The following is a 13,194-nucleotide window of genomic DNA, read 5'->3' as shown; positions in this document are numbered from 1 at the left end:
GTTGAGGAATGTGGGGACTGGAATTGGAAAACAAGGAATTGAAGGGGAAAAAAGAGATAAAGACTAGCTGAGAAATAATCAAGATTCCCCAAGGGTGTTCTCAGTAGTAAGCAAATCTAAATATTATGGTTGTTGCCCCTTCAGAAAACCAGAGCCCCAAAGCACTCTCTCTGCTACCTATGCTGTTGCAGGTTCACCAAGGTGTTTATTCTGTTTCTAGCAATGGATTCAATGAATATATTCTGGAGGTCTCTATGGCATTCATTCATGATTGCCTTAAGGATTAGAGATGTTTCCAGAAGTAGATTACTTTTAGTTATTAAAAATTTATAACTATTACTCCCAAATTTCCCTGAACAATTTTTAAAGTTTTTTTTCTCCTATAGTATATCTTGGGGTAAATAGACCCATGGATTATCTACACTACACGTAAGGAAGAGCAACCTTTTCATTGTTTCAAATTTACATAGGTTTCCATGATGGGAACTGGCACTGGTAAACAAGTCCACCAGGCTGAATGTTTTTAGACAAGTCATTTCACCACACTGGTCCTCACTTAATCTCAGTTACTGTGTATATGTCACCTCACACATTTTATTTCCTAAGGAACAAACAGTTAAATAAAATAGGTATGTACATATGCTTTGAAATAATGAAGACATAAAAATGTCGATGATTATTCTTAATTTTTAAAGTATTATAAGCGTAGCTTCATAATTTTTCTTTAACAAAGTAGGAGATATTTTTATTTTAAAATTGAGAACTTTATATTGAAAATTTGGTGAATTAAATTGTATTATTCTCAAATTGTCAACCCACCCTGGTGGCGCAGTGGTTAAAGTGATTGACTGCTAAGCGAAAGGCCGGCAGTTCGAAACCACCGATGGCTCCACAGCAGAAGGACGTGGCAATCTACTTCCATACAGATTTAAAGCCAATGGGGTCACTATGAGTCGGAATTGACTCCACAGCTGTGGGTTTTTTTTTTCTCCACCCTATCCAATAAAGTCCTATAAAGGGAAAAAATGGACAAGCACAAATTAATTATTTGGTCCTTTTCGTTTCTCTACCTTTGCTGTCCGCCCCTTTTCATCCTCTTTCCATTACATTCCTTTATCCCTCTTTCCTTTCAGGATACAGCCCTGGCTCTTTTCCCTGCTATTTTATAAACAGTGGGTTAGTAAAAAGCAAATATTTAGGAGGGAAAATGAAATGGAAAGTAATCTTCACAAATTTATTAACCATGGTTGCTCCCATTCTAGTTTTGTTTTGTAGTGGGAGTTTCAGCAGCTCCTCCTATGCACTTGGCTTGTTTACATCCAAATTTTCTTTCTTGTAACATTACACCAGAGTGCCCTGGTCAGAATCAACTTATCCATTAGGCACTGTGGGCACAATGCCAAAGGGCCATGATACTTCTAGGGCCCTACAAAAATGTTTAAATTTCTTATAAAATTACAAAAAAAAAAGAACTTCTAGAGTCAATGAAAATGTTTTAATTTTCAATCCAGCCTGGATTATATTCATCTTTATGTCAGTCATGAAATTATAATGATAGTACAGTCATAAAACATAATTTTTAATATTTTTTTATGAAGGAAGGGATCAAAGAAGGCAACAGTGTTTAGGCGCACAAAAGTCAATGCAGTCATGGCCCTCGTTCCTGACTTTCGTATGCTGCTGCTGCATCTGTACTTGTCAGTCTTCCCAAATATCTATGACTTTAGAGGATAATAATTGTCATTAAATATCCATTTTCAAGCACACAGTGATCTAAGTTTTTGGAATACAAAGATGAAAAGACATGCTGTCTGCGGATGCACAGATTAGTGGTGGAAATAAATTGGAGTGCAGGAAAGCAGCAGGAACATTTCTGAGCAGGGCCGAGGACCCAGTTGAGGCTCCAGGTATAAAGATGAATTGGTTCCAGCTCACATGGCAGTGTGATGTCCTCCAGAAACGTTTACAATCCAGGACAGCTACCAGATGGAAAGAGTGATTGCATATATCCATGTTAGAAAGAGTAGTCAGGAAGATTTTTGCAAGGATAAGGAGGCTTTGTTGGAGGGTCTTTTAAATGATCAACCAAGGGGGATCATGTTGGATAGCAAAGAAAGTGAACCAGAAGTTGAATGGACAAACTTGGAGAACAGGATATCAAGATGGAGGAGTTGCAGATTATAATATGGTTAAAAACATGTTTAGTGAGAGGACTTAACTAAAAATTTGATGGCTTAGCAGAAACTTCAAGGATGAATGGGGAGTCTTCTGAAAATCCTAGGAGATAACTTCCTTTCAGAGAGAGAAACAGACCCCTGCAAAGACAAGGAAATATGAAAGAATAATTTGGCTATATTAGCAGATGAGGTACTACTTGTGGAAGATGTTGGACTATAAGGCTGAAAAACTAAGCAGGAGACAATATTTTCACATTGCTACCAGGAAGATATACATTAATACGAATTTTATTATGTCTATCCTTTCTGCCTAAAATCTTTCAGTCACCTCCTATAGTTATCAGAATAATTTTCAAATACTTTAGCTTGTCCTACAAAGACCTTCTCATTTGACCCCTGCCTCTATTTTTGACCTGATTTCTCACCATTCTTCCACATAAGCTTTTAACTCTAGTCTTGAATAACAACAAAAATCATTGAAATTACCAAATCAGTTAGCTTTATTTCTATCCTCTTTGGCTTTGCATGTGCCTTTTTATAGATAGCTCACTTGTCTTCAAACCTACACTCAAATAAAGCTGTCATATCCTCACAGAATATTTATTTTGCCCTTTCATTTTTATTTTGCCCTCATCCACACACTTCTGTCCTCTGATAATGCCCTGTAGATATCCCCATCACAGGACTCACCACAGTATTCTGTATTTGCCTCTTTGCTTACCTGAGTCTCCCAATACTCAGTAAGCTCCTTGATGGCAGAGACTATGCCTGATTCTTGCTTTTATTCATTGCCCCCACAGTCTCCGAACCTTGTTGATGCTCAGTAACGGAGGAAGGAAAAGAAGGAGAGAGGGAGAGACGTAGGGAGGAAGGAAGGAAGGAAGGAACAACGGTCCATATATGTCTTGGCAAAACTGTCTGATTAGGTTAATTTGGGCTGAGTCATACTGCACTAGCTGCCATTCTGCCTTGTCATACTTAGACATTCACTTTGTCCATTGAGGAAAAAGACCATAGTTTACACTGAGTCCTCGTGTGAAGGCAAATATAGAGTCAGAAAAAGGAGAGAGTCTTAGTAACTTTCTTCAGGAAAAAAAGAGGGTAAATGACAGAAATCCAGAAATCAAAGAAGGTTTCCATGTGTTATTTTAAAAAGAATCAGGTGCTCTCATCTGAAGATTGCTACTGTTACCTAACAGATTTAGAAGCATTGTTTGCTTTTTTCAAGATTTTTTTTAATGTTTTCACATTCTTGTTACTTTTTTCCTTATGTCCTATAATAGTTATAAGGAACTCTTTTAAAACAGTAAGATCCTGTTTGTTTTTCTTTGGTAAAAATGAGGAAGGGATCCCTGTGTTGAAAATGTTCTGCTCCATAAACATGTGGAAGAGAGATGAACTGTCTTGGCCTTTTCCTAGGCCTGCCTTACAAAACTACCACTAGCAGGTGGCTTTAAAGAATAGAAATTTATTTTCTCACAATTTTGGAGGTTAGTAGTCTGGATTTAGGGTGTTAGCAGAGCTATGCTCTCTCTCTGTGGGCTCTTGGGGAAGACTGTTCCTTGTCTCTTTCAGCTTCTGGTGGCCCTGGGCATTTCTTGGTGTTCCTTGGTTAGGATTCCAACACATATTTTGGGGGACACAATCCAATTCATAACACTTGGTTACTCCTGTACGACTGGACATGAGACATGATGTGGCAAATGAAATTAAAGGGTCCTGAAATATAAGGATCTCCCATTCTTAGCCATGATCCTAGTCAGCCTTGAGACGAAAGAGAGGAAAAAATGCAATAAAAAACTTCATAATGGGAGGTTTATTGCTTCCATGGACATATTGGATGAGAATTGCTGAGGGATTAGGTGGCTGGGTGGAATATCTCAGGGATCCCCATGGTAGGTAACAACTGAGAAAAGAAAAAAATCGGGATATCAGGGGTGGGAGGATTCAGAGGGGCAGGTGAGCTCTGAGGGGATTCAGCACCTTAAGTCCCAGAGAAGAAGTGAGAGGAAGAGCCTTCTCCCGTGTGTATGTTCCTATCTTGGTGCCTGTTCTCCTCTTTTATAAGACACCACTCAGAAGGGATTGGGATTAGGACACACCCTACTCTGTTATGACCTCATTAATTTAACTGATAATATCTTGAAAGCAAAACTCTGTTTCCAAACAAGGTCATATCCACTAATGCAAGGGTTAGGACTGTAACATAACTTCTGTGGGGACACAATTCAATCCCTACCAGGAAGGAAGGTATATTATTATCAACTAGTAAGGAAATGAGTGAGAGATAAAATTTATGAAATAAACAAATCTCTAGGGAAGAAAATGTAAACACCGTGATAATTTGTTCATTTCCTCATTTATTCAGTTAGGATATTTACCATATGCCTACTACTGCCAGGCACTCAGCTAGACATTCAAGGTATAGCAATAAACAAAGTATATGAAATGCTCCTCTTGTGGAGCATACATCACAGAGGAAAAGACAGACTGTATTCTAACCTAACTACTGCTGATCGTAAGGTAGAGGAGGCAGGTGATGGGAATGTTGTCCAGACACCGTGCCAAAGATGAAGCCCACAATATTTAAAAGTGAGTCTATTCTGTCACGTTTTCTAATAAGACTCTTTCTCCCTCTGTCTGCCACCTTCCTGCACCTCACCGTCACTCCAGCTGACCACGTTGGCTGCCACGGCGCAACCATCTACCAGTCTTATGGTCCCAGAGGCCAGTACACTCATGAATTTGATGGAGATGAGCTGTTCTACGTGAACCTGGAAAAGAAGGAGACTGTATGGCGACTGCCTATGTTTAGCAGATTTGCAAGTTTTGACCCACAGGGTGGACTGAGAAACATAGCTGTGCTAAAACACAACTTGGACATCTTAATTAAACGCTCCAACTCTACTGCTGCTACCAATGGTATGCATACACCACTCTGCATCTCTTTATTGAATCTATCTCTTCATACCATGTCTCACTTCCTTCTTCCCTAGAGGTAGATACCTGCCCCACCACTCTATAAAACTCTCTCCTTTACAAGAAGTTCCCACATCTTCTCCTGGTGGTGGCTGAACCCTCATCATCTCCCATCTCACATTCTCATGTAATACAAGGGCCCTTACTGCCATCATGCCTTCCTTGCCTCCTTCTAGAATGGGTCCCATAGACTTCCTAATTAAAGAAGGTACAGGGATAAAGTGCAAGCAGTACACAGTGATTCCCAAGTAGAAGGGAAATAAGAACCCTTCCACTTTCAGGTAGAGGAATATTGATTGGAGGGTTCCCCCGAGATGCAGTGCTATTAGCAATTCATATCAGTGCCATGTCTTCACCATAGACGTTCCTGAAGTGACGGTGTTTCCCAAGTCTTCTGTGATGCTGGGACAGCCCAACCTCCTCATCTGTCTTGTGGACAACATCTTTCCTCCTGTGATCAACATTACATGGTTCAGCAATGGGCATCCAGTCACAGAAGGTGTTGCTGAGACCAACTTCCTTCCCAAGGATGATCATTCCTTCTCCAAGATCAGTTACCTCACCTTCCTCCCTTCTGCTGATGAGGTTTATGACTGCAAGGTGGACCAGTGGGGCCTGGATGAGCCACTTCTGAAGCACTGGGGTACGTATGAACTCCACCCAATTTTGGTCTCTGTTAAGTCCAGAACATCCTGTCTTTTAGCCTCTAACTCTCATGACCCAAAACTTGTTTCCCACACTTTAAGGTTTTGAATGATAGACTTTACTCTCCACCCTAAGCCCAGTGCCCGAAGTCTTTGCAAATATGTCCCCACACTGCCCTATACAGATGCACATAAACCTACTCTGTATTCTGACCTCAACAACTTCACTTTCACAGAACCTGAGATTCCAACTCCAATGACAGAGCTCACAGAGAGTGTGGTCTGCGCCTTGGGGTTGGCCGTGGGCCTCGTGGGCATCGTGGTGGGTACCATCCTCATCATCCGTGGCCTGCGCTCAGGAGGTGTCTCGAGACACCAAGGGTCCTTGTGAGTTGCACCCTACAAGAAAGAAAGGTAAATGTTCAGATTTGTTAAAGCTGGAGCCCCAGTACAGGATGAAGGAAAGCTATGAGAGGGGTCTGGGGATAGTACTGTGGCTGAAAGGTTGTAGCAGGATTAGTAAAACAGCATTATGATGGCACAGGAGCCCCTCCCCCACAGTACCCTCAATCTCATGTATCTCCTGTTGCAGGTACAATGTCCATCTACAAGAACAGAAGAGTAGACTTGCTATGTGACCTAGCACTATTGTCTGGCCAAGTTCATCATATTCCTTCTCTCCTCCTAAGGCTCTTCCTCTCACTTCTTCTCTGGGACTTAAGGTGCTGAATCCCCTCAGATCTCACCTGCCCCTCTGAATCCTCCCATCCCTGATATCCCGATTTTTTTCTTTTCTCAGTTGTTACCTACCATGGGGATCGCTTAGATATTCCACTTAGCTACCTAATCCCTCAGCGATTTTCATCCAGTATGTCCATGGAAGCAATAAACCTCCCATTATGAAGTCTTTTATTGCATTTTTTCCTCTCTTTCATCTCAAGGCTGACTAGGATCATGGCTAAGAATGGGAGCTCCTTATATTTCAGGACCCTTTAATTTCATTTGCCACATCATGTTTCATGTCCAGTCGTACAGGAGTAACCAAGTGTTATGAATTGGATTGTGTCCCCCAAAATATGTGTTGGAATCCTAAGCCCTATACCTGTGGATCTAATATAATGTAATCATTTTCCATAATGCAGTCTAAGGTAATGTAATTAATCAATCAGCTAAGTTCATACCAGTGTAGGATGAATCCTAAACCTAATCACTTCTGAGTTATAAAAGCAACATAGAAGCAGAGACGTGCAAGCACAAACCTGGGAAAAAAGACACTATGTGAAGATCACCAAGGAATCAAGGACACTGGGGATACAGAAGTTGAAAGAGACAAGGTTCTTCCCCAAGAGCTGACAGAGAAAGAGCTTTCCCCTAGAGCTGACACCCTGAAGTCAGACTTCTAGCCTTTTGAACTATGAGAAAATAAATTTACTTCTTTGAAGCCACCTTTTTGTGGTATTCGTATTGCAGCAGCACTAGGAAACTAAGACACCAAGTACAGTCTAAGAATTTTTAGACAACTCAGCAGAGGTTAATATTTTTCTCTTCCTGTTGTTCCCATCCTTGACCACTGCCATTTACTCCCTCCAATTCAGATATCAATGAAAGGAATATATACCCTCTGCCCTGGTGGTGTAACAGTTAAGTGCTCGACCACTACTGAAAGGTTGGTAGTTTGAACACACCCAGCAGCTCCACAGGAGAAAGACCCGTTGATCTGTTCCCACAAAGATTACAGGCTAGGAAACCCTATGGAGCAGTTCTACTGTGTCACACGAGGTCGCTATGAATCTAAAATTGACTGGACGGCACCTAGCAACAACAGTCCGCAGTGTAGACTTGTTATAGCAGAAATACAAAAACAAAGAAATAAGACTGTAGTTATTTTAAGAAAACTTTTAAAAGTTATGACAGAGAAATAAACTAGGAAAAATAAAATTTGAATCTCAAAAGTACCTAAAGTCGGAAATTGACCCCAAAACTTCAAATTTGTGAAGAATGAATGATGATAGTAGAGGTTTTTCCTTTTCCCTCCCTATTCTAGAGGAGATAAGAATACTCTAGGCAGGAAAAGAAATGGAGGCCAGGAGAGCATTAGAATAAAACAATGATGTGAGTATCTGAGAAGGACCAAATATTTTGCCCTTACTTAAGGTTAGAAACAGTGGGAAAGGGATGGGGTAGAAACCACAGGCATATTTAAGAGTCCTAGAGCAGAGGTGTAGTTCACCTCACTTCCTAGATGAAGCCCTGCTAGATGACCACGTAGATACCCCTGTGTGATCAGGCATGTTGGTGACAGTATGGTGAATATGGCTGCAGGATATTCTTAGGCCTGTAACCTAAATTAGGCTCACTGAATCCCCCTGTGCATCCCTGTGTGCCCTGGGGAGCAGCAAAATACCCCACTATCCTCTACCCCTTATTCCTCACCCCTTCAGGCTAAGGAAGGCATGAACCTATGAAAGAGAAATTTTAGGAGGGACATCACAGTTGAGATAATACAGCAGCAGTTGTGGGGTGCTGCATACGCCACTGAATTCACCATATCCTAGTAGAAACTCTTGTAGAGGAAATTCTCTGCTCTCCCGACTGAGTCCAAGACCTCACTCTTGAGAGTGTATGTGTTGAAATTATTTTAGCATGTTGTCTCAGTCTTTCTACTCTTCAACTACTGAGCCCATACGTTGCATCTAGGATGGTATTGTGGAGTGGCTATAAAATCTGATACTGTCACTGTCCATGCCATCTATATCAGTGACCTTAAGATGTACTTGTGGGAAAAAGATAAACCATTACCAGAATAATAGATAGAGTATAGTTTGGTGAAAAGAGACCTAAATCCAAATCCAGGCCTCAGCATGTTATAGCTACTACTGTAAACTTTACAACATGGATAAAATATTTAACAGTTCTGGACCTTATTTCCCTCATCCATAAAGTGGTAATAATAATACTGCCCTTGAAAAGATATTGAAAGGATTTGAATAATCTTGATATACAGCAGTGCCTTACATGTATGTGCAAATACATAAGAAAGCATTGTTTGTTACAATCATAATCACTTTCTAAGAAAACTGGATCATATTACATGAAAGGCACTGATGTTTTTCTGAGCCCCTTCATTGATTTGGGACACGCAAGTGTGAACCTATGGATGAATTTCTCTTCACATGACACAGGATTTTTTTACTCTCCAGAATAAGAGAAGCTGAGATTGAGTTAGAAGAAGAGAATAGGTGGATAATAGTGATCAGAAACGTATCATTGGTGAAGGGTTGACTCAAAGAACTCTAGGGCAAGAATGTGTAATACTTGACTGTGGGTTTTTACTCTCTGACATAAATACGTCCCCTCCTTAGACTCGTAAATTTTTAGTCAAAATATGTTCTACACAATAGGTCTTTATGCATGTTTACTTTGGGGAGGGGTTCGGAAGATTCAAGGAGAAGGAGAGAAGGAGGTAACTGTGAGGTAGAGGTAAAAGAGTAATTAAAGATGTACACTAGGAATTACTAAAAGCAGAGACTCTAAACTAGAGATGATCATAAAAATAAAGGTCACCTGAAAATGCACAAAGATGCTGAGAAGTTCTTGGCAACAGGAATTTGAATAAATTTTATCTAAACTTCAGTGATTCTGGAGGCAAGAATCCTGTATTTTGGAGGTAAGAGAGTGCGTGTGTGTGCGCGCACGCATGCATGTGCTTGCTACTATAACGTGAGGGTTATATTAAGTGGCATTATGTCTAGAGTCCCAGGAATGCACTAATGCTACCTTACTCAGGTCCCCTTCCCCTGGAAGCACTAAGGAAAGCAAATTTAATGGAAGTTGCATTTTATTTAAAAATGCATTCACTAAAGCCTTCATTTAATTTTAGAATAGTAGAAGTAAAAACTAATCCTAAGAAAAAAGAACAACCATTTCTTCTTGCTAGCTAAAACCTATAATAAGTGATACCACTGCAAACAAAGTGGGAAATTAGCCCTCAGGTTTTGAATTACTTAATTTTTTCTTGAAAAATTATTATTTGAATCATTTCAGATTTTTATATATTACTTTAGTAATATTTAATATCATATAATTTACATAATCAAAAATCACATATATCAGCTGTGTAGTTGCCACATACTAATGAACTAGAGATTTTGAAAGCATTAAGTATGTTATTACCTATAAAGTACTTAGCACACAGTCTGACACATAGTAAGCAGTCAACAAATGTTAAAATTAGTGTTACTGTTATTCCTAAAGCCCAAGGCATAAATCCCAGATTAAATGATACCACAGAAATGCAATCAACAAAATCTACAATATAGGAAGCTCTACTAGAAAACTGTAAAGTTGGCAGTTCAGACCCACCCAGCAGCTCTGTGGGAGAAATACCTGGAAATCTGCTCCCATAAAGATTATGGCTAGGAAACATATGGGGCATTTCTACTCTGTCATATGGGATCACCATGAGTTAGAATCAACTCCATGGCACCTAACAACAACAAATTAGACAAACAACCCAATTTTATAAAAAAATAAGTTGTAAGAAAACATATACAGGGAAACTACAAATAGTTAAGAAAAAAAAGTCTTAAGATATGTATCAACCAAATTATAGGCTTTGTTTGGATCTATATTCAAACAAAACGTCTGTTAAGAAATTCTTATGATAAAATCAGGAAAACTAAACACTGACTGTATTAAGGTATAATTTATCTAAATTTAGGTGTGGTAATGGCATTGTTGTTATTTTTCTAAAAGTCATCATCTTTTAGATTTTCATAATTAAATATTCATGAATAAAATAATGTAATGTCTGAATTATGTTCAAAATATTCCAGTGTGTGTGTGAAAGTAAGTTCATGTGTTTGCAAAATTGTCCATGAATTGATAATTGTTGAAGCAGGCTGTTGGTGAGTGCATGGTCCTATTTTCTCTACTAATATATATAGATAAAATTTTCTATAATATAAAGTTTTCTTTTTTAATATTCCAGGAAAACCAAAAAAGAAATAAATAGGCACCGAAACATTCTGTTTGACGCTATCTTGCTTTTTAAGGTTTTCCTCATTTTTATCACATTTAGGAAAGCCAAATCATTCCCCAGACTAAAGGAACCTCTCAGAAATGTAACCCTGAAAAATGTGTATGCCACAAGAAACAATGGCAAAGGAAAGCAAAGTAATACTTGTTTTATAATCAGCTGGACTAAACCCCAAACCTTGGTAATACATTCATTGATTCAATCAATCACGTAAAATATTCATTGAGTATGCAGTGTTACGAGAAGTACTATGTTTTGAGTGTATTAAAATAATGTGAAACCAGATACATTCATTGTTTTCATAGAACTTATATTCCAGTGGGAAGAAGCATACATATATCAAACAAAATTATAAAATCTGAAGAATTTATAAAGGAAAACAAGGCATCATGAGGTAGTATTGCATGGGAGCCGGGTATAATTTGGTGGAGTTTAGAGGACATTTAAAGAAATGTATGTTGAGATGAATTAAGAAGGTGTATAGTAAGGAGAGGACAGTGGTGGTTCAATCGCCATAAGGCATGAAGGTAGAATAAACAACTGTCACACATGAAAGAGTATAAAATTTATCTAGCACACATAGTTTTATTGGCAGCAACTTAAGGACATGCTTTAGTAAAATGAAGCTATTAACCTAGAAATAGGAAGGCAAGGGATCCAAAAACAATGGATTAAGTAAATCCAGGACATCACTGAAGGGAGATCCTAGTATGACAGGTCCATGGCAAGCCCAGAGAGTATGGCTACATAAATGATATTTACAAAGTTATAAGCAACTCATTTTTTTTCAATTATAACAATTAAGCTATGAGAAAAGCCCAGAAGACAGTTATTGTTACAGAAGAATGCCAATATTTTCAGCTTTGACAATATAAAAGCACATTAACTTGAACTTGGGAAGTGGAAAAATAAAGGAGAAGGAAGTGAAGAGATGTTGGCCATAATTAGAGGAAGAAAACACAAAATAAGTACATTTAAAGCATAATAGTAACTGAAAGAAGAATCCTATAAAATGGTTCCAAACCTAATGAATTACTAAATAAAATGTGGTGTTCAAAACTGGAATACTATGCAGCCTGTGAAATAATAATAATAATTTATAATGTCATATGTGACATCATGGAAATATTTCTAAATCACATTGTTCACTGAAAAAAGCAACTTACAAAATGATATCAACAGAGTATCATAAGGGTTTAACACACACAAACCAGATATTACCTATATGTACTGACATATACATAAAAATGCGTAGGATTTTTACTCCAAACTGAAAAAAAAACTAAATTACTGATGTGGAGGAAGAGAAAGAATCACATCAGTGAGGGAGGAGAAAGGGAAATTTGGCCTTGTACATAAAACTATTTTTTAACTAGGAGGAAATAGTCATGTATTAATTATGTTGAATTTTTTTTTAAACAATATCAGTCAAAGTAAAATTATGGTTAGGATGAGGAAATTTCTCCTCATTGTCCAACTCTGGACAACACTGGAAAGTCGAGCAATAAATTGATTTGAACCTCCAGGAATGCTTGCAGTCTTTTTCTCAGTTGCAGAGTGGACAAATGAAAGACCACTTTCCAAATGTAACTTACACCATTACATTCTTGGGCCGCGCACCATTCCCACTGTGGAAGACACTTTTGACAACTTCATACCAATCATTTGCATTCATCCCTTCAGTGAGAACTTAAATTTTTTTAAGTTATTCCCATTCTCCACTTAGCCATATCCTTCAGGAGAGGATGGATCCCACAAGGTAAATCTTATTTATCTAACACAGTAATTATTAATTATATTTCTTTAACAATGAAGAGTTTTAGAAGAGGCAAGCTATATTATTCTGGCCAGTGAGGGAAAGAAGAATCTGCCTGATGTATTTTGGGGAAAATTTTCACCCTCATTAAAAGAGTCTATGTTTCTAGATTGCATTGGATGAGGATGTGACACCTGGAGTTGCTGCAGCCATCTTGTGATTATGAGAGAAGCTAGATTGAGAGAATCTCTTAGTAGAGTCATAGCCCTGATGCTCTGCACTGGACCACATCTTTCTCATAGACTTTGTTTTATATAGGACACAGATATGTCCATATTGTTAATGCACTTTTAGAAGGAGTGTTCTATTACCTGCACTCAGAGTGGCATGGTTAATGTTATGTGTCAACTTGCCTAGGCTATGATTCTCAGTATTTTGGCAGACACTATATGATCTCTTCCCATTTTGTGATCTGATGTGAGCAGCCAATCAGTTAGAAGAGGAGTTTCCTTGGGGGTGTGACCTGCATCCATGATATAAATGAATGTTCTGGCAAATCTCCCTCTTTTTTCGACCTTGCACTCTTCTCGCCGCTTGCCT

At 38.6% G+C, this 13,194-nt stretch overlaps 1 protein-coding gene across 2 annotated transcripts in view; it reads left to right on the top strand.

Moving 5' to 3' along the window:
- The window catches only part of LOC101345267 (HLA class II histocompatibility antigen, DQ alpha 2 chain-like), a 25,867-nt gene that overhangs the window by 1,827 nt on the left and 10,846 nt on the right, over nucleotides 1-13,194 (top strand). The window contains exons 2-5 of one of the 2 annotated variants that reach the window (XM_004391084.2): nucleotides 4,851-5,099; nucleotides 5,518-5,799; nucleotides 6,037-6,214; nucleotides 6,393-10,461. In XM_004391084.2, the coding sequence (XP_004391141.1) occupies nucleotides 4,851-5,099; nucleotides 5,518-5,799; nucleotides 6,037-6,191 (686 nt within the window). In that variant the 3' untranslated portion in view covers nucleotides 6,192-6,214; nucleotides 6,393-10,461. Of the gene's footprint in view, nucleotides 1-4,850; nucleotides 5,100-5,517; nucleotides 5,800-6,036; nucleotides 6,215-6,392; nucleotides 10,462-13,194 lie in introns of those variants that run through there. The other variant, XM_023725836.1, reaches the window with a different exon arrangement.

Source organism: Trichechus manatus, unplaced genomic scaffold (genome assembly GCF_000243295.1).
Source record: "Trichechus manatus latirostris isolate Lorelei unplaced genomic scaffold, TriManLat1.0 scaffold00455, whole genome shotgun sequence".
In the NCBI taxonomy this organism is placed as follows: Eukaryota; Metazoa; Chordata; class Mammalia; order Sirenia; family Trichechidae; genus Trichechus; species Trichechus manatus.
The sequence above is the reverse complement of the archived record's forward strand: the minus strand, read 5'-3'. Positions and strand labels throughout refer to the sequence as shown.